The sequence below is a fragment of the Delphinus delphis genome, unplaced genomic scaffold (assembly GCF_949987515.2).
Source record: "Delphinus delphis unplaced genomic scaffold, mDelDel1.2 scaffold_326, whole genome shotgun sequence".
Taxonomy (NCBI): domain Eukaryota; kingdom Metazoa; phylum Chordata; class Mammalia; order Artiodactyla; family Delphinidae; genus Delphinus; species Delphinus delphis.
This window is the reverse complement of record NW_027192947.1, coordinates 149,003-171,454: the sequence shown is the minus strand read 5'-3', so window position 1 is coordinate 171,454 and position 22,452 is coordinate 149,003. Positions and strand designations below refer to the sequence as shown.

General features: G+C 39.7%; 1 protein-coding gene and 1 pseudogene across 3 annotated transcripts; one reads left to right on the top strand and one right to left on the bottom strand.

The window, feature by feature from the left end:
- Nucleotides 1-1,296: 1,296 nt before the first annotated feature.
- Nucleotides 1,297-18,844, bottom strand: SRSF12 (serine and arginine rich splicing factor 12). 3 transcript variants are annotated; one of them, XM_060003265.1, is made up of 5 exons: nt 18,598-18,844; nt 10,206-10,310; nt 8,784-8,887; nt 8,467-8,608; nt 1,297-2,450 (listed from the first exon to the last, which is right to left on the bottom strand). In XM_060003265.1, the coding sequence occupies exons 1-5, from the start codon at nt 18,660-18,662 to the stop codon at nt 2,081-2,083; spliced, it is 786 nt and encodes a 261-aa protein (XP_059859248.1). In that variant the 5' UTR covers nt 18,663-18,844; the 3' UTR covers nt 1,297-2,080. The 3 variants fall into 3 exon arrangements, with proteins under 3 accessions (XP_059859248.1, XP_059859249.1, XP_059859251.1); XM_060003266.1 differs by lacking the exon at nt 10,206-10,310 and adding an exon at nt 9,733-10,079 and having other exon boundaries at nt 8,784-8,907; XM_060003268.1 differs by lacking the exons at nt 10,206-10,310; nt 18,598-18,844 and adding an exon at nt 9,733-9,860 and having other exon boundaries at nt 8,784-8,895.
- Nucleotides 18,845-21,418: 2,574 nt separating this feature from the next.
- On the top strand, nt 21,419-22,452 carry LOC132419286 (high mobility group protein B3 pseudogene; annotated as a pseudogene).

The following is a 22,452-nucleotide window of genomic DNA, read 5'->3' as shown; positions in this document are numbered from 1 at the left end:
ATTCTATTCTCTCCTTTTCCTCTCAATATTATCTTAGTTTAGCATATATCTGCGAAAGACTTTTTTCTTCCAAAAAGACAAGCATGGTGATCAGGGAGGGCCGTATGGAGCCCAGCCACCACCCAGCTCCAAAGTGTAATGGTTGTGTGACCTTGTGCATGTCATTTAACCTCTCTGCGTCTCACTTACCTTATCTGCAGTGGTACTGACCTCATAAAGCTGTTGTGATGAGCGAGTAATGTAAAACTTACAGAGCAGTGCCAAGCACATAGTAAATGATCAGAAAGTTTAAACTATTATCATTCCAGTTTTTCCATCAAACCAAACAGTACCCTCCCCCTAAGCAGCCCAGGGATTACAGTGGAAAACCAAATCAGAGATAAATCGAAAGATTAAGCATGTTCAGAAACACTGCCTTATTAACTTTTTACTAAGATATAATGATTAAATGTAAAGATACTATAATCAACTCCTAATTAGTATTTGGAATAACTACATATATGTGTATGTAAACCCAAACATTTACTTAGAAGATACAAAATAATCAGTATTTGTCTTGCTCTTTCTTCAGACTGTTCTCTCAATTTTCAATACTGCCACATAATTTTATAACTAAATTTTTATTACATTTGAACACTTCAAAGAGCTATAATTTTGAAATAAATTTTGCTATGATTAGAGAAAATCTACTCAGAAAGTACAATATACATGAATTTACGGTACCTGTCCAAATATTACCAGCATATAAATTATTTTGTAAAGTTATTTCTTACACACAGGATGTAAAATGCAAAAAAAAGATGGAATTTGTATTCAGAACAAATAGAAGCAATATTGGCTCCTATATGCTAAAAATATAAGACATATTTTTTTTCTAAAGCACTCTAGATACAAATATTAACTGTATGGGCTGAGAACTTTTAATTTCAATGTAATTCAACAAGGTACACAAGTAGAGCTCTATAAATATATCCCCTGTAATAACCATATGCAAAACCATTTTATCACAAATACTACCAAAACCCTCTGAAAAACATAATCTACAAACACATTTTTAAAGAAATTCTTAGTTTTAACAACTACAAAAGCAATGAATATCAATAAAGCTATTTGGCTTAAAAAAATGAAGGGCAGTGTAATGTAAATCCCAATACTGCAAAGTTGTTTTTTGAGGAGGCAGTCTTGAGTTTCTTAATACAAGGTACTAAACATTTCCAAAAATAAATAAGAGTTATTCTATACAGTTTAAAGTCATCAGCTAGAGCTCTAAAAATTAAGCAGTAGATGAAACAGAATTAACAGTATAAAGTATGATTTTTATACAAAATGTACCACTCTTCAAATGTGTAAGGCTTGATATGAATTTTTGGACTATGAGTGTTGCACATCATTTTTAGTCTCAAACCATTCAAAATTCAGAATTTTTATAACGTTTTAATATTTCTGAAGCGAATAAATATGGTATAGAATGCAATTTAATGTCAACTTATCTATACTGTTCCACCCAGTAAAAATAAAACCTTTTTTGAGCTCAGGAAAGAATGTATCTTTTGAACACTTGATCTCTCTATAAACTCTACTTTTAGAAATGTCAGAATTTTGTAATATGAACTAATATCCATCAGGAATTGGCCCAAGTTTAAAGAGAAAACAAAAAGGAGACGTAAGATGTCAAATAGTCTTAAGTTTGCCCTATGCGATTATACAGTCATAATTACTTTTTACATGAAAGAAAAGTGCTTTAAAGTAAAAAATACTTTCGTAAAAGTTATTAGTATTATTCTTAACATCCAAGTCTAATTTTCCAAATTAGTTCCATTTCCTTTGAAAAGTACCCTTCTGCCACAATGTAAACAAAAAATGGTCCATAAAATGGGACATTACTCACATCATAATTTGTGGTATGGGCCCTTAAATCGAGACCAAATCTTAACCCAAGATAGAGAGATTTTATCTCTTGCACATGCCCAAAATAACTAATATCAACTCACTTTTTCTGTAAGCCTTGAAGAATTTTTATTTAACATAACGAGAGGTTTAATAACATATTAAATACTACGTAGCACTCTTCTGTCGCTGTTCACCAACTGTTTTTATGACGGTAACTCCGAGATCTGGAATGCGATCGAAAATGAGAGTGTTTTGCTGTTTGTGCTTTAGTTTCAGAATTGGTGTACCCTTTGGGAGATTTACATGGGGATCTTGCTATGGAGTCAGAATGTCTTCCATGTGATCTTGATTTTGTTCCTGAGCTAGTCTGCTTTTGAGGTGAGCTTGATTGTGATTTTCCTATCGACTTGGACCTTTTTTGCAAGGACTTGGACCGTGACCGTCCTCTAGAACCAGAATTCCTTCTTGGGGTTCTTGACTGCCTTGCTGAGGTAGATCGCCTTGGTAGTGATTTGGAGCGAGATTTAGACTGGCTGTAAGAAAATCGCCTGTGTCGGGACCTGCAAACATCCATAATATCAGAGTATGTATTTCACACAAAAATACATAATAGGTTAGGAAACAACACTTTCAGGAACTTATATACTTTACATAACATTAGTTATGTTTTTATTGGATAAGCTAAAAGAAACTCTAATTTTATCATGCATGCTTCTGGTTCAAACATAAGTACAAGTTTGTAATATCTGACCAAAAGATTTTGACTTTGCTAGATATCAATGTATCTTATGAGCCAGTTCTGAAAAATATATTTATTTTGCATATTTAGTCTGGGTTACATAATCCTAAGAGGTTAGAAAATCTGAAGGGAAAAAAAAGAAAGAAAGAAAATATTTAAAGCTTATCAAATGTTTATAAAGACATAAACCTAGATGGAGGACTTCTGAATCTTGCCATGACAGAGCAGCTTGTTCTAGACTAATCTTCCCATAGAAAAGAGCTATGTAAAAAAGGTAGACAACATTTATAAAACAACTGTTAAAAGGCACTGGAGAATTACCAACACAAGCAGAACTCGAGGGGTTATAAGCCATGGCTCTTTTCCTAAGACCATTTTCCAAATGCCAGCATGGCAGACTTGAGCCCAACTAGAAAACAGCTATTGGACTAAGCTGCAGAGACAGAAGTTAGAATTCAGGGCCACGAAAATGGCTAGGACTGGAGAGACGAAAATCCCAGAGGTGAGGACACCGCAGGCAACCCCCATCCCCTAAGATCTGCCTACAAGTTCTCCTCAGGTCGCTGGCCATCTTCCAAGTTGCACATGCACAGGATGAGACTCTAAGAGGTCAGCAGAAAACAGCAGCTGGAAGATTTAAGAACTTAGCTGAGCAAGAGGGAGGGGATATGGGGATATATGTATAGCTGATTCACTTCGTTATAAAGCAGAAACACACCATTGTAAAGCAATTATACTCCAATAAAGATGTTAAAAAAAAAAAAAAGAACTTAGCTGAAATTTTCTCAGATACAGAGTTGCTGGTGAGAGGGCTGGAATTCAAGCCCCCCAAAAGGTCAAGGAGGCTTGAGTGACAACGCAGGCTTTCAATTAAGAAGTCAGAAGGGCCTCATCCTCCAGGTTAAGGGTCATGCCCTAGGAGTAAGTGTAAAGCTGAAATGGATCAGCCTTAACAGTGCCTCAAACCAAGCCCTGACAGGATCAAGGTGATCTGCCAATGCTCTGCCTGCTAGAAGAAAACAGCTTTCTTTGGAGAATCATATCATCCAAAACCTCTATAATCTTTCAACAGTAATGTCCAACATCCAATAAAAAATTATGAGGTAGGGCTTCCCTGGTGGCGCAGTGGTTGAGAGTCTGCCTGCCGATGCAGGGGACACTGGTTTGTGCCCCGGTCCGGGAGGATCCCACATGCCGCGGAGCGGCTGGGCCCGTGAGCCATGGCCGCTGAGCCTGCACGAACGGAGCGTGTACAACGGGAGAGGCCACAACAGTGAAAGGTGCCCGTGTACCACAAAAAAAATAAATAAATAAATTATGAGGTATGTGAAAAACAGAAAAAAATGACTAAAAGCTAAGGAAAATAAAACGGAAGAGACCCAAAATAATTTGGATATTGGCATTATTCAGAAAATAATTTTTTAAATTACTATGATTAATATGTTCAAGAAAATAAGGGAATTCCCTGGCATTCCAGTGGTTAGTACCCTGAGCTTCCACTTCAGGGGGCCCAGGTTTGATCCCTGGTCAAGGAACTAAGATCCCACAAGCCACGCGGCACAGCCCAAAAAATACAAAAAAAAAAAAAAAGAAAAGAAGAGGAAAAGACAAAGAAATAAAAAAGATGGGGAATTTAAACAATACTGGAATCTATAAAAAGAATCAAATGGACATTTTAGAACCAACAACATGATAGTCGAACTTAAAAAAGTCATTAGATGGATTTAATAGCAGTCTAGATACAGCAGAAGTAAGAAATAGCAAACTGGTTATTAGAAAAATATTATAATGAAACACAATGAGAAAAGAAGTTTTAAGAAATCCAGAACAGAGCATAAGAGTTATTTGGTACATACTCACGTGGCCTAAGGGAAAAATTGAATAAGGTACAAGCAATGTTTGAAGAGATGATGGCCTAGAATTTTCCAAAACTAATGAAAGGCATAATAACTCACAATTTCAAGGAACTCAGTAAACCTCAGGTAGAATAAACACAAAGAAACCTATGCTGGGCATGTCACAGTGAAATTGCTGAAAACCAAAGTCAGAGAAAAATCTGAAAATCTGCTAGAGAACAGTAGACACATTACCTTCAAAGGAGCAACATTAAGACTGACTGTGGATATCAGAACAATGGAATGACATTATTAAAGAAAGAAAAAAACTTCCTGCCAACTTATAACACTATCTTCAGCAAAAATATCTTTCAAAAATGAATATAAAGATGTTTTCAGACAAACTGAGTGAATTCACTGCCATTAGACTTGTACTCTAAGAAACGGTAAAAATGCTTCAAGATGAAGGAAAATAATCCCAGGTAGAAGCATGGAACTACACGAAGGAACAAAGAACACTGGAAAGTATAAACATATTGATGTAGAATATATTTTAGAATAAAAGCACAGTCTTTTATTTTATTTTAATTTTTTTAAAAGCACAGTTTTTTAGAAATTGTTTCATTCCTATTGTAGATAGTTGTAGAAAACAAAATGGGAAAATTGTCCTTGGGGAAAAAAAATTCTAACGTAAGAAAGAAAAAGGATGCATATAAACACTACTACATATAAAATAGATAACCAACAAGGACCTACTGTGTAGCACAGGGAACTACACTCAATATTTTGTAATAACCTATAAGGGAAAAGAATCTGAAAAAGAATATATATATATAAATGAATCACTGTGCTGTACATCTGAAACTAACAGAACACTGTAAATCAACTACACTTCAATAAAACTTAAAAAAAAAAGGATGCTATATTTGGACTAGGGGCCATTTTAACATTCTTCAGGAATATTTAGGAGTATATACACATTCACTGACACAAATTTAACAAAGATTTATGGAATATCTGAGTAAGGGACTACTGATAAATGCTAGGGATATTAAGCATTAAGACAAAAGTCCTTGCTCCACAAAGAGTTCAGTCTAATGATAGCAGCAAACTAGTTTTTTCCCACATCCACTAAAGGCAAAAGCAGTGACCTCTTTTTATCTAAGGTAATACAACACATACATTGAATATATTTATAGTACATGTTAGACTTATCTATATGCTGACCCATACACATACACACACATACAATCTGATCCTTATGAAACTTAAAAGCTGGGTAAGATTTGCATTCTCTATAATACAACTTTACAAATAAAAAACACTGAGGTCAGAGAGGTTAAGCAACGGTCTTATAACTAGAACAGAGCAGAACAGCATTGTCTTACAAGAAAATGTGGTTTTTTCTTTTTTTTTTTTTTTTTTTGGACGCTCTGCATGCAGGATCTTAGTTCCCCGACCAAGGATCAAACCCAAGGCCCCCTGCAGGGGAAGTGCGGAGTCTTAACCACTGTACCACCAGGGAGTCCCCGTTCTTTCTATTCCTGATACACCATGATGACTGGGATAACTGACAGACTTCTTTTTTGTTTTTTCTCCAGCCAAGTAGTATACTGCCACTAGAAGGCAGAAAATGCTGTGAATGTTCTAGTTAATCAAGGCTCTAACACATTTGGAAACTGCTTATATTCTTAATGAATCAGATGGGCAATTTTTTCCTTTTCTTTTAAAACTAAGTCTTTTTCACCAAGGCCAGTAGATATTATTCAATAAATTAGGGCAGTGCTGCTTTAGATACAATATTACATCTATTTTGATTTTTGGTTTATTAACCATTCATTAATTTATAGTAATGTGAACTGTTGAACATCACTTTCTTACTATTCATGTCCTTCATGAAGCCAGAAGCAGTACCATTGGTACTGGTGTGACTTTCCTATACACATGGCATGTAAAATTTCTTAATTTGTTCCCACATTTTACGTTCTATAAATGTAACTTGTATTTGAGTGTATCAGTGTCAAAATCTCAAATCATCAGTAGGAAAATGGCTATCCCTTAGCCATGGAACAAAATGGATTATTCTCCACAGACACAAGGGAGATTTATATTCTTATACTATCAAAGTATGATAAAAAGAATCAAATTCCAGAACACAGTATGACTGTTCCTAAATATTTCTTTACCAATCTTGGTGATGGCTCAATCCTGACCTGGGTTCTTCTGGCTTATAAAAGGAGCTTGGGCTTCCCTGGTGGTGCAGTGGTTGGGAGTCCGCCTGCCGATGCAGGGGACGCGGGTTCATGCCCCGGTCCGGGGGGATCCCACATGCCGCGGAGTGGCTGTGCCCGTGGGCCGTGGCCGCTGGGCCTGCGCATCCGGAGCCTATTGCTCCGCGGCGGGAGAGGCCGCAGCGGTGAGAGGCCCACGTACCACAAAAAAAAAAAAAAAGGAGCTTAAGGCTTCCTTCTACTTGCATGCCTCCCTCAGAATGAGCCAAAATCAAAGCATTTGATTCATATCCAAGGAGAGGGACCGAGCCGACATGTAAGATTCTAGGGCTCTGAAGAGGCCACATCTTCTAGTAATCAAGATTCTTGGATATTTCTCTGTTCCTATCTTTTCTTTCCACTTGGCTGGAGGGACTGGAGCCAGGCCACTTCACAGTCTTGTTTTTAGAACTAGGGACTTGGGGCAAGGACTCTCTGTCTAGCTCTGGTACATATATTCCTATGTTGGGCTTTTCCTTGTCTAGGCTCTTGGAGTTGAGGAATGGAAGGACTGGAGTAAAAGTGAGCAGTTCTGCAGATCATTTTTGATTTGAGGCTATGTCGTCAGGGGACAGCGTAGGGGTACAATATATGGCCCAGGAAAGCCAACTCTTTTTCTTTCTTTCTTTTTTTTTTTTGGCTGCACAGCTCAGCATGTGGGATCTTAGTTCCCCAACCAGGGATCAAATCCTCGCCCCCTGCAGTGGAAGCACAGAGTCTTAACCACTGGACCACCAGGGAAGTCCCCAGGAGAGCCAACTCTTATTACTCATAGAAAGAGGATACTAGTGTAAACGCTGATCATTCTTCAAGGACAGAATTCACCTTAAAATTCTACATGCCTATGAAAAAAATCACAGCATTAAAACTCAAGATAAATAGTGCCTAAGTGTTTAGGAATTTAGGCATGCTAGTACAATTTCAGTTATTACTTAAATAGCTTCACCAAGTAATTAATTTCCATTGTGATTTACTATTATTCTAACAGAAACAAACTCCTAGCAGGCAAAATAGATAACTTGCAAATATCTTTTTCTGAAAAATCTACCACTTTTATGTCTTCTTCCTACAATACTACCATACTTGGAATATATTCTTGAAAATAATTTGCCTTTTATAAATATATTGATTTACATTAACTTTAGTCAACTTCCTTTCACAGTGATTACACTGTATTTCTTATGAGTTTTTAATCATAACACTTCAAGATTCTTAATCTGGGGGTTCATTTAGGAAAATTTTATTTTTTTTAAATCCTCATTTTATTTGTCAAGTATACTTTTTTTTTTTTTTTTTTGCGGTACGCGGGCCTTTCACTGTTGTGGCCTCTCCCGCCGCGGAGCACAGGCTCCGGACGCGCAGGCCCAGCGGCCATGGCTCACGGGCCCAGCCGCTCCGCGGCATGTGGGATCTTCCCGGACCAGGGCACGAACCCGTGGCCGCTGCATCGGCAGGCGGACTCCCAACCACTGTGCCACCAGGGAAGCCCAAGTATACACTTTTTAATTTTTCGTTTTTTCCTCAGTATATATTATCTTTCTACTAAGAAGGTTAAAGTTAAGTCTGCCATGAAATGAAAACACTGGAAGGTATCTAATAAACCCAAGTTAAAATAACAATACATGACAAACAGAGAAGAGCATATCCTTCTACAAAAGTTGTTTCTTTTATGTATATTAAATAAAATGATTCTGGTGGCCTGTTTTTGAAAACTCTTTAATTTTGTACTCACTCTTTAAGGCTATCAGACCGCCGCCTATTTCTTCCCCATGAAGAACTCCTACTTCGAGTTCTCCTTTGGCTGGGGCTTCTTGATCTCCTGTGATCACTTGGAGAACAAGGGTGACGTTCTTTTGATTTCATTTGGCCTGGTGCTAGAATATGAAGTTCAAGATTTATAATTCATTACCTGAAAACCTCAATAAATAACCACTCAATAAATAAACTACTCGAATAGTATTTTCGGAAAGAATTTTAAATTAAAAAAATCAGTCATTGCTGAAATTCATTCTGCTAAATAAACAAGATCCACTATTTAGTCACACTTACTTTTGCGATCACCTTGTGCAAACTGTATTTCAATCTGACGGCCACATACCCACTTTCTATTGAGGTTATAAAGAGCATCTTCAGCATCACGAACATCTTCAAATATGACTAGCTGTTAAGGACACTTTGAACATCAGATATCAAATAAAAATATTATTTTTAAAGAATTATTTACATGTGACATGAAATTATTAGGAAAACAAGCTCAAGTTATTAAGCTCACATCTCTAATATAATATGAATAATCAGAAAAAAGTCACTTATTATCAAAACAAATGCCCCATTATGATTCAGAAGAGTGAATCTAAAAATAAAAACAGAAACAAATCTCTATATTTTTAATGTATACATCAGTGTAGCTGTAGTATGCATGTATAATTAGAAACATGTTATGAGAAAAAGATAAGTCCAACATTGGCTAGTATTATCAAATAAACTGTTTAGGACTCACTCCCTTCTGTTAGGTAAAAGATTTATCAGGTTTTTCACTGAAAAAAAATCAGCATGCAGAAATCTTTATTCTGAAATTAAAATTACTCTTTCATTAAAAGGCTTTTTAAATTAATTTAGGAGAAATTACTTATAAACAAAAGTGCACACATATAAGTGAGCTAAAACATATATTCAAAACTGATTTGGTTCTTTAAAAATGATATTTAACTTTGAACCTACTGCTTTAAAATACCTTTATGTTTTTATTATTTGGGATATGATTATAAAAGATATAAACAATCTGCAAATATCTGGAATTACATATATTGATTCCTAATACCCCACTAAACTCCCTTATATATATAAATTATATATTAAACCTAAATAAATGGAAACAAATTATATAAAACGACTAAATAGTTGTATTTCAGGAGGTTGTTGCTGGATTAACTTTTTTAAAAATAGAAAACAGAAAAAGCTCAAGTAATGCAATACAAAATGAGACTTTGGCAATTACCTCAATGTCACTTGATCTTGAACCTTGACCTTTATTCTTTAGGGCTTGCAAGATGGACTTTATAAGAGACGCAGAACCAACAACATCAGACTTGGCTTTGATTCTGGAACTCTGAGTAAATGTAGGAAAGCCGAAGTCTCAACCTGGTGTTGGCTTTGTCTTTTGCTTGATAAAGACTTCCCCTCTTCCAGGTCTTTATATCTGTGTCCACCCTCCCTCTTTACTCCTTGATGCTTGAACTTTAGGTGCCTTTTGTCTCGCCTGCTCGGTTTATGCTTGGATTCTAGCTAACAGGTTGGTTCAAACTGAGGGGCGCTTGCCAGCTACTGTGGACTGCTTTAGATTTTCTGAGATAAAGAAATAAACACATTTAATTAGGCAGTATTAATCTCATAAAATATACTCCTGAGTACATATATGTATATGCAAATGTATGTAGTCTATTCACATGCACACAGTAAAATAAAGGATATTGAACATAAGCAAATCCTCTCGGGCGGCGAGTGTAGAAGTCAAGTGGAATGTAAACGTCTACTATAGGGCCATATCGACCAAACTCACGGCGCAAGTCCTCAGGCCTGAAGTGTTTTAGAAATAAGGTAAAGAAATATGAATAGCTGGATTAAAATATTTTGCCTACAGAAATCCAGTTGAAACCTTCAAAAGAAAGTATATTATCTGGACTAGCATTATCTAAAATTGTCTCTCACAGGAATCACCCAGGATTTAGCAAAGAAGGAAAAAATAAAGAAAACAACAAATTCTCAGGTCTCATTTTTGGAGATTCTGATTCATGACATCTGGAAATCTGTACTTTTACAAGCAGTGGGCTTTTATGCTTAGTCAGGTTGAGGAAACACTAACCGAGGACATCCACTTTTTTTTTGCTTTTTTTAATTGAAGTATAGTTGATTTACAATACTGTGTTAGTTTCAGGTGTATAGCACAGTGATTCAGAGTGTGTATATATGTATGTGTGTGTGTGTATATATACACATTCCTTTTCAGATTCTTTTCCCTTATAGGTTATTACAAAATATTGAGTACAGTTCCCTGTACTATACAATATAGGTCCTTGTTGGTTACCTATTTTATATATAGCATATCCACTTCTGAAAGTTACTCCTATTACAAGACTTTTCAATTGTCAATATACAGAGAGTTCTATTAACTCATTAAGAACACATTCATCTCACTATAATTTCACATTTTATGTTCACTGTTTTCAGATAGCAAGAATTAGATTCTAAAGAAGTCCTAAAATTATTTCTCAGGCTTTAAAGAAAAATGGTTGCTTTACTAGTAAACATAAAGCAAAAATAACTACCATAATCTCAAATTTGACAAGTATTTTTGAGTCACTTATATGCTTTCTACTGTGATAGGTACTAAAGAGGGGACACCAAAGAAATACATGGCATAATATTTGTCTTCATGGAGCTACAATTTAACTGAAGAGATAAAATACTTAGCATTAATAGCTGACAGTTATAATGCATTTATAAATTCCCATAACAACAGATGTTTACAGATGAGGGCACAGACAAGTGACCTCACCTAAGGTCACGAAGCCAGCAAGCAACAGAGCTGGAAGCAAACTCCCACAGTCTGACACTAATCTGGGTTTGTAACCACTCTACCCTGCTGCCTCGTGGAGATCTTAGAGATTCAAAATCAAGCTATGAGCACAAAACACGGCTCAGAAGATATAAGAGTATTTCAAAACATATTGTGTAGAAAAAAGACCCTAAGATGACTGCAAAGCTTCTACCTTGGGCAAATGGAAGAAAGATTGGTGTCCATGATAAAAATTAGATAGCTGGAAAAGTCAGTTCAATATAAGAGGGAGGAGAGGCAAAAGAAGAAACTTTCAGGGTTAGAAATGCCAAATCTGAGGTGATGGTGGAATATCTGTAAGAATTCTGTAAGCAACTGAAAACGGTGACTATACGAATTATATTAGTTATTATATTAGTTATATTAGTTATTTTCTTTTCAAGACCAGAAGTCAGTGATTAATGCTAGAGATTGGATTTAGGAGTTATTACATAAAGATTCAACTAACACTGACTAAGTAGCCACTATATACCAGGGAGTGCCGGCAATATTATGACAAACTTTATTATATTTTTACTATTTATTATATTTATTTCATTTAATACTCAATATAACATGTTTAATTGTCTGCCTTCTCTGAGAGACTATTAACTTTAGATTTAGAGGACAGTGATAATGTCTTTTTTCTTCTGTTTATTCATTCAACAAATACTTATTGAATATGTACTATGGGCCAGGCTCTAGGAATATGATAGAGAACAAGAAAAACACAATTCCTGCTCCCATAAAACATACACTACAGGGTAAAGATTCTCAACCATTCCTGAATATTGCAATCATCTGTGAAGGAGATATTATAGCAACAGGCATTCCAGCCTGATGCATTAATCTTTGACCTAATTCGTGCTTCCCATGGTGAGCCCCAGTTATGTTTAAAGTTTTTAAAGGTTTCATAGGCAATTCTGAGGCTCAGGATTGAGAATCGCTTCTAAAGCAGGTGTCTTCACTAGTGTATCTCAGTACCTAGCATAGTTGCTTGGCACACAGTAGGCGCTCAGTATGCATCTGCTGTATTAATGAGCAAAGAACACATTGTTACCATTTAATAGTCAAGGAGACAGAGTGAGAGCAGTCACCTTGCCCAGAGGTACACACAGCCAGTAGCAAAGCTAGTATTCAAATAAATGTCTTAGGAGGCAACCAATTCCATTAACCAAATATGAGTGGCTGACAGAAGAGGATCCTAGATAATATAAAAGAGGCTGGAGCAGTGTGTGTGTCACAGAGGCTTAGAATCCCAGAAGTCTGAAGGAACAAATCTCAAAAGAGCTGGTTCTCTTTCATTGTCTCCACTCCCTCACCTGTGAGCTGTTGTTTTGTTTTCATTTATTTTTGCATTTTTGGTGTGATCTATTTTGACATTCAGAAATGTATAGAGATAATAAACACCCATGTATCTACCAACAAGATTTATTATATCTCAACACTTGCCCTATTTGCTGTAATTTTTAGTATTAAGAAATATTACATCCTCCTACCTTAGAAACAACCGTTGGTGTTCCTCATTCCTCTGCATAACTTTGTATTTCTACTGCAAATGCACATAAATGGTATCAAACTATCTGTAAAATTCTCTACCTTTCCTTCTCCTCCCTTGAGATTTCTCCATGTAGCTCTAGTTCACTCATTTTAACTCTGTATTGGTATGGTTATGAATAAACCACAATTTATTCATACATCTTTCTGTGGATGAACATTTTAAAATGCTTCTTTTTTAAACTGCAAACGGTGCTAGAGCGCACATTATGATGCGTGTGCTTCCTAGAGCTCTTCAGAGTTCTCTGGGATGTACCACTAGCTATGCAACTGATGGGTTGGAGAGTACAAATATCTTCAGCTTCATTACATGCTCTCCAAAGTAGCCAAATCCAATTAAACTCCTCAAGACATGCATCAGAATTTCTAAGGATCCAACTCCTCACTAACATCTTTTACTCCTTGCCATTCTGAAGGATATAAAGTGAATGTGTATCTCATTATTTGAATTTTAATTTACCTAAACACCAGTGAGGTGCAACATCTTTACATGCTTATGGGTCATTTATTCCAGGGGCAGAATTTCTGGGTTTTTAGAGAGGATGTATATATTTAATTTCTATGAAAGAGCCAAACAGTTCTGCAAAGTGGTTGCACCATTTTATACTGCCACCACCAACATGTAAGTTTCAGTTGTGCCAATCTTTGTCAACACTTGGTATTGTCAGTCTTTTTAATTTTAGCCATTCAAGTGGGTGTTAAGTGGAATCTCACTGTGGTTTTAATTTGCATTTCTGCAACAACAAATGATGCTGAGCACTTTTTCATGTGCTAAATGGACATTCGGATATTTTTCTCTTGAAAGTGTTTTTTGCCCATTTTTAATAATAACATCTGTCTTTTTATTATTGAGTTGTAAAAGTGCATTATTATTCTGAGAAAAAGTCCTTTGTGAGATACATGTTTTGTGAATATTTTCTCCCAGTCTTTGGCTTGCCTATTTACTTTCTTAATGCTATTTTTTAATGAACGGAAATTTTCATTTTGGAGAAATCTATCAATATTCCTTTTTCTTTTATGGTAATTACTGTCTTTGTTCTATAAGAAATCTCTGCCTATCCCTAAGTCATGAAGATATTCTCCCATGCTTTCTTCTACAAGCTTTACAGTTTCATCTTTTACATTTCAATTGATGATCCAGTTCAAATTACGTGAAGTAGAGGCTGCAGCACATTTTTTTCATAAAATTAGTACATACATCCAGTTGTTACAACACCATTTGTTGAAAAGACTTTCCTTTCTCTAATGGCTTTAATGCCTTTGTCAAAAATCAAATGACTCTATATGTATGGATTATTTATGGACCCTCTATTCTGTTCTACTGATATATTTGTCTATCCTTAGGCCAATATCAAACTGTTTTGAGTACTGTAACTTTTTAGTAAATCTTTAAGTCAGGTAGTATAAATCTTCCAGCTTCAATGACCTTTTTCAAAATTATTTTGGCTATTCTAGATCCTTTTGTATATTAATATATTTTAGAATTAACTTGTTAGTCTCTATTTTTTAAAAAGCATTTGATCAGGAGTGCCTTGAATCTATAATCAATTGGGACTGAATTGATAACTTAATAAAATTTCATCTTTCAATCTAAGAACAAAGTATATCTATCAATTTATGTTGGTCTTTGATCTCTCTTGGCAACGTGTTATAGTCTCCTTCAATGCAAAGGTTTTTACGTGTTTTTTTGTGAAACTTATTCCTATGTTTTTATGTTTGTTTTTTTAAATAAATTTATTTATTTATAGCTGCGTTGGGTCTTCATCATTGGGTCTTCGTTGCTGCGTGCAGGCCCTCTAGTTGTGGCAAGTGGGGGCCACTCCTCGCTGCGGTGCGCGGGCCTCTCATCGCAGTGGCTTGTCATTGCTCTAGGTGCACGGGCTTCAGTAGTTGTGGCACGTGGGCTCAGCAACCATAGCTCGTGGGCTCTAGAGCGCAGGCTCAGCAGTTGTGGTGCAGGGGCCCAGTTGCTCCGCGGCATGTGGGATCCCCCCAGACGTGGGATCAAACCCGTGTCCCCTGCACTGGCAGGCAGACTCCCAACCACTGCACCACCAGGGAAGTCCCACCTAAGTATGTTTTTAATACTAAGATAAATGGAATTAAAATTTTTTTCATTATTTGTTTGCTGTTAGTATACAGAAATAGAATTTTCACTAAGTTTACCTCATATCCTAATAACTCACTGAAACTCATTACTAATTACTATAGCTTTATGTAAACAAACATGTCACCTAAGAATAGGGACAGGTTTTACTTTTACCTTTATAATTTTTATGTCTTTTTTTTCTTGCCTTGTTGCATTGGTTAGGACTTGCAATAAAATGCTAAATAGAGGTTGTGAGAGTGGACATCCTTGTCTTATGAGAGGAAAGCATTCAGTTTCATCATTAAGTATGTTATTGGCTATAGGTTTTTCACAGATGTCCTTTATTAAGCTGAGGAAGTTCCCTTCTCTTCCTAGTTTGCTGAGACTTCTTATCATGAATCTCGCTGGATTTTGTTTAATGCTTTTTCTACATGACCACTGATATCAATATAAATGTAGCCTCATACACACTGTAACCAAAGAATGCTATTAAGTATATCCAAGAGAAGTACTTAATGGGTACTCCCCAACCTAACATAATGGGAAGCATCAAAGTGGGAATGTTTTGAGATTTCGACATTACTTTGTTCCAACAGAAAACTATATCTGACATTAAAAAGATTACTGTACACAAAATGCCAAGATTTAAAATTAATATTCTTCCTGGTCCACATCTTACTTCACCAGTGAAGAGAAACATAACACAAATTATAAAATTTTAAAATCTTTCTTTAGTTCTTGTGCTCAATTTCATTCCTAACAAATTTAATGCTAACCTATAATGTGTTTTAATGTCTTGTGCTTTATCATATGTATTAAAATGGCCACTTCAAAGAAACATTTAAAATAAAATTTGGCTTTGTTATAAAACTAACATTAGATAAAATATGAAAACAAGATAAAGAAAACCACTCAGGCTTCCCTGGTGGCGCAGTGGTTGGGAGTCCGCCTGCCGATGCAGGGGACGCGGGTTTGTGCCCCGGTCCAGGAAGATCCCACATGCCGCAGAGCGGCTGGGCCCGTGAGCCATGGCCACTGAGCCTGCGCGTCCGGAGCCTGTGCTCCGCAACGGGAGAGGCCACAGCAGTGAGAGGCCCGCGTACCGCAAAAAAAACAAAAAAAAAAAGATAAAGAAAACCACTCAAAGGGATTTCTTTCCAGGATCATTTTCTATAATATATATATAGATTTTCCCTTCATTTTTTTATGTAATTGAATTCAAACTGTATTTATAATTTTATACCCTGTTTGTTTTAACATATATCCCAATGATTTTCTTTATAAGCATACCAAATGTTAAAGCTAATTTAAAACGTGTCTAGGGGCCTTCCCTGGTGGCGCAGTGGTTAAGAATCCGCCTGCCAATACAGGGGACACGGGTTCAAACCCTGGTCTGGGAAGATCCCACATGCCACGGAGCAACTAAGCCCGTGCACCACAACTACTGATCCTGTGCTCTAGAGCCTGTGAGCACGTGCCACAACTACTGAAGCCCATGTGCCTAGAGCCTGTGCTCTGCAACAAGAGAAGCCACTGCAATGAGTGAGGCCCACGCACCGCAACAAAGAGTAGCTCCTGTTCGCCTCAACTAGAGAAAGCCCACATGCAGCAACAAAGACCCAACACAGCCAAAAATAAAATTAATTAATTATAAATAAATAAAATGTGTCTAGGTGTCATATTGCTAGTTAACTTAGACTATATGCCACCTTGTACAAAAAAAAACTATTAATTAAGGTTACATGTGACGATTCTACTTTCATAACATTACTCAACAGCTGTGCAGTTTTAGGAAAGATACTTAATGTCTCTAAATCTCAGATTCTTATCTGTTATATAAGGTTACTGAAAATTTAATAAGATAACATAGTACAGTTTTTAGTACAGTGCCTGGTATACAGTGAGTACTCAACAAATGTTAGCGATTATTATAATTTCATTAATACAAACCTCCTAGATTTTGACTGTCCCCCAGTGGCAGTGATAGAAAGTCGTGAAAAAAATGGAAAAGGAAATCAATAAATCTCAATTATCAGTCTTGATTATCTAGATCAGAGGTCATGTGTCACATGTGTATATGTTTTGTTTGGCCTACACAATGTTTAAACATTTAAAACAAGTCCAAATGTCTATACAGCAGTTATCAGCTGAAGCTTGGTAGCAGTCACTGTCCCGCTGAGATGGCACATGTTCTTTTTCATTTGCCAGGGTCCATACCATCCTACTGTCCCTTAACGTGACATCTTCACTCATTCATATTACCCTGGCTGGCCCCTGTGGCCATTAGAATTGGAAACCTTTCATTTTTCTGTAGGCACACTGGAGAGGCTTGATCTTATTCAGTATTCAAGTGGTCTGTTTAACTGTGGGAATTGTTTTAATCTTACCCAAGTTATAAATTTTGCTTGTTTCCTATGTAATATATTGATTAAACAGGTTGAGAGAAGAAATGTAAACACAGGCATCTTTAGGATGTTAAAGTATATTAACTCACAGTTTACAGTTGTGACATATATATATAATAGCAGGGATCAAATTTTTTAAAAAGACCTAACATTTACTTCTCAAAGGTAAATTATGATGATTACTCCTGATGGCTCTGGAGTCAAGCGCTCCAATATGTTTCCAGCTGTGAAGCCCCAGGTAAGTCATTAACACGCTGACTTGCAGCTTTCCCTTATGTACAATAAGATAATCCTGCATACCTATAAAGTTTGGGATGGTGCTGGAGAGTAAATTAAGCAAGCCCAGTGATACGAAAATGTCTGTTATTTTAGACATTTATCAAAATGTCCACCCGCCCCGGCATTCCTTCTGGCCCCTATTAAGAGAGAAGGACACTGTTAAAAGAATTCATTCCTTAACATCTATGTTCAGGTACTATGTAGACAGAATTCTCCAAAGAGGGGCGGGTGGTTTGAGTGCATCAGAACCGACCAGGGAAGTCTATCCAAACCGTTATGATGGGTGTTTATATTGCACTCAGAACTTTAAAGAAAAACACAGAAATCTCATCCACTGAAGTTATCCTTTGTATATAGTATAAAACTGTGCAACGAATAAAATTTAACCAGCACCACCTGTAAGTAGACCAGACTACCGACTACAGGCAAAGGGAATCGTAAGGCCCAAGGTACGCATTATTCCGTAACGCGTTCTCACCATCCCCAATTCCTTCCCATTTAGGAGGCAAGATGCGCGGCTTTATCCCGGTACAGCGACAAAGGGGCGAGACCCAGGCACCCACCCGAGGAACACTGAGGGCCAGAGGCGGGGAGGGACCGGCTCCCGGGCAAGAGTCAGCCGGCGCTCCGCCGGTTCTCGCGGTGGGGATGGGTACCGGCCCGCCGCCCAGGTGCCGGGAGCGGTCAAGCGCTACGGGGCCCGGAAGCGGGGCCGCAGCGGGGCGGAACGCCGGCCGGGAGGGCGGAGGCGCGAGTCCCGCCCAGGCCCCGAGTAGCCCGAGGGCTCCCGCCGGTCCCGGGAAGGGCTCCTCCGCGGAGCGCCCCGGCCCAGCCGGCGGGGAGGTGCTAGGCAGACCCGCGGGCCGCCGCCGGGCTCCGCCCCGCGGCCGTTACCCGCCCCTCCCCCGCGCCCCAACCTGAGGCGGCACCGCCGCTCACCTGGTGGCGTCCGCGACGTTCCTGACGAACAGGGAGGTGTTGGGGGGCCTCGTGTAGCGAGACATGACCGCTTCCTTCGTTCCCTCCGGGTCTGCCCGTGGCCGCCGGGCTCGCTCCGTCTCCTGCTGCCGCCGCAGCCAAAGCAGCTCCGCCGGCCCCCGGCGCGACCCCCTCCCCTCCGCCTCGGCCCCGCCAGCGCGCAGCCGCAGAGGCGGGCGCGGGGGAAGCGCTGTGCGGCGCGAGTCAGTCTGTGCGGACCTCGCGGGGGCGGGGGCGGGGGCGGGGGCGGGGGCGGTGCCGACGCCGACGCCCAGCGGGGTGCGGGGAGGGGGCGACGCGGCGTGCCAGGATTCCAGGGCGTCTGAAAAGGGGGCGGTGCAGGAGACCAGGGGTTGAGGGGATCAGGAGAGGGGGTCGCGCGGGGGTCCCGGAGTCAAATGGGATTCGGGGAGGAGACGACTGGGGTCAGAGTGTAACAGGAGGGCAGGAACCAGAGCGGTTGTAGGGGCTGAAGCGGATGAGCCGGGGGCTAGAGAGCTTCCGGAGAGAGGGTGTCACGAGGGGGGAGTGGGCGGGGTGAAGGCTGAGTTCAACCGCGCAACGGCCGCTTGGATGCTGGGGCCTTCATTCTTGCATCCTCAGCCCAAGGCGGGGGCAATTGTTCCGCCTCCTGTCCCCTTTAGTGTTGAGACTCTTTAGGCTTTCAAACTGGGAGGATTTTTTTCTATGTGTTTTGATTCTTCATCCATTATTCATTGAGGGTACGCCGTTCAGCTCTGAGTACGTTCATTCAAGTGTTTATTGAGCACCTGCTATGCACCAGGAACTATTTTAGGTGCGTTTTAGAGCAACGAACAAAAGAGGCCAAGTCCCAGTCCTCAGAGAGCTTACATCACATCGATGAGTGAAGACCAGACAATAAAAGAATGAACAAATGCATACATGGTGTAGAGGGAATCAATGAAAATGCAGAGGCAATTAAGCAAATTTAAATTATCCTCTTCACGTCTCTCCAAACATATCCATCCTCTTCTGGTTATCCTCCTGCCTTCACATTTGCTCCTGTGGTCAGTACAGCCTGTTACCAGGACTGTAGCCAGGTGACTTGTAATTGTTAGTAGCACCCCTTTTCAGAAGTGGTCGCTTTTGGAGGGTAAATAATATGGTCACCCTACCTAGCATACAGCGGTCTCAAAGGCTGTGAGAGTTTACCAAAGTCGGCAAATGCTTCTGGAATAGTGGCCATTCATTCAAAAAGTGATTGCTATGGCAAAGCAAGCTCAGGCCTGGCCTGGGAATATAAGGGGTGGGTGAGGGCCCCCCATTCTCAGGAAGCTTACAGTTTGGCAGAGGAGGCAGACTCGAATTATGGCACTAATAAACACACAAACTAGGCTAAGGGCTATGAAAAGAGCTACATGCTGCTAGAAGGGTACCTTACGGGGCTTGGTGAGCAGGCCTAGAGGGTCACTGAACTTTTCCCTGAGGAGTGTTGGAGAAATATTTGAAGAATGAAGAGGAGCAATCCATGCACTGGAACAGCATGTGCAAAGGCTTTGAGGCAATACAGGAAATGAAAGGAGGCAAACAGGAGCGTCAGGCTGGAGAAGAACAGGAAAATGAGGCTGGGGAGCAGGCTGAGTGTATGATAGGGAAGTTTGGAATGCTGACCATATGGGTTTGCTAGGGCTCTTGGAACAAATTAGCACAAACTCAGTAGTTTAAGCTGATAGAAACGTATTCTCTCACAGTTCAGGGGGCCAGAAGTCTGAAGTCCAGGTGTTGGCAGGGTCACACTCTCTCCAAAGGCACTCGGAGGGATCCTTCCTTGCTTCTTCTGGTCCCTGGTGCCTCCGATCTCTGCTTCCGTCTTCATGCGGCTTTCTCCTCTTTGTCTTACGAGGACACTTGTAATTTTTTTGGTTTTTTTTGGCTGTGCCACGTGGCATGCGGGATCTTAGTTCCCCCACCACGGCTCAAACCTGAGCCCCCTGAAGTGGTAGTGTGGAGTCTTAACCACTGGACTGCCAGGGAAGTCCCAGGACACTTATCATTGGATTTAGGGCCCACCCAGGTAATCCAAGATGATCTCATCTCAAGATCCTTAATTGTATCTGAAAAGACCCTTTTTCTAAATAAGATCAGGACTTGGTTATGTCTTTTCTGGGGCCACCATTCAACCCACTACACTGACCTTGCAGAGAAAAGAGACTTGGGAGGAGGTGAGAGTTATTAATAAACCTCCCCCCTGACATATTAAGTGGAGTAAAAATTCAGTAGACTCTGTGTAAACCATGAACCTATTTAGTTAAAAATATGTGTATTGGTATGTTCATTTATAAATAGAATTGTTTCTAGGTGGAGGCATTACACTCTGATTTTCACTTCTTACCTTTGGTACTGTCAGATTAATTTATTTTAATTATTTATTTTTGGCTGCATTGGGTTTTCATTGCTGCATTCGGGCTTTCTCTAGTTGCGGTGAGCAGGGTTTACTCTTCGTTGCGGTGCGCGGGCTTCTCATTGCAGTGGTTTCTCTTGTTGTGGAGCACGGGCTCTAGGCGCGAGGGCTCAGTAGCCGTGGCTCACAGGTTCTAGAGAGCAGGTTCAGTAGTTGTGGCGTGTGGGCTTAGTTGCTCCATGGCATGTGGGATCTTCCCTGACCAGGGATCGAACCCCTGCATTGGCAGGCAGATTCTTAACCACTGTGCCACCAGGGAAGCCCCTGTCATATTATTTTTAAATACTTTTTATAATTGGAAAAACCCTACAAAGCTCTTTACAGTTTGAAAAAAGCTTTTATTGGGATATCTGAAAAGACTTAGTGACTAGGTAGGAGGTTTTTTTCCTGTTCCTATTGATAGAAGTATTTGAGGAAAGGAACAAACTGTGGAAGGAGGAAATTAGAAACTTGAACTTTAAAGGTAGCTGGAATTGATTTAAAATAAGTTATGGAGCGCACAGCTGTGGAGCGCTGAGCCACGCGTCATGCCCTGCGCTGCCCAGACTAGCGAACAATACAGTCAAGATGGCTAAAGGTGACCCAAGAAACCAAAGGGCAAGATGTCTGCTTATGCCTTCTTTGTGCAGATGTGCAGAGAGGAACATAAGAAGAAAAACCCCGAGGTCCCTGACAATTTTGCAGAATTTTCCAAGAAGTGCTCTGAGTGGTAGAAGACAATGTCCTGGAAAGAGAAGTCTAAATTTAGTGAAATGGCAAAGGCAGATAAAGTGCTCTATGATCGGGAAATGAAGGATTACGGACTAGCTAAGGGAGGCAAGAAGAAGAAGGACTCGAATGCCCCCAAGAGGCCACCGTCTGGATTTTTCCTGTTCTGTTCCGAATTCCGCCCCAAGGTCAAATCTACAAACCTTGGCATCTCTATTGGAGATGTGGCAAAGAAGCTGGGCGAGATATGGAATAACTTAAGTGACAGCGAGAAGCAGCCATATATCAAAAAGGCAGCGAAGCTGAAGGAGAAATACGAGAAGGATGTCTCAGACTATAAGTCTAAAGGGAAGTTTGATGGCGCCAAGGGTCCTGCTAAAGTTGCCCGGAAAAAGGTGTAAGAGGAAGACGAAGAAGACGAGGACGAAGAGGAGGAGGAGGAGGATGAATAAAAAAAGGGGCTTCCCTGGTGGCGCAGTGGTTGAGAGTCCGCCTGCCGATGCAGGGGACGCGGGTTCGTGCCCCGGTCCGGGAAGGATCCCACATGCCGCGGAGCGGCTGGGCCTGTGAGCTGTGGCCGCTGAGCCTGCGCGTCCGGAGCCTGTGCTCCGCAATGGGAGAGGCCACAACAGTGAGAGGCCCGCGTACCGCAAAAAAAAAAAAAAAAAAAAAAAAAAATTAAAATA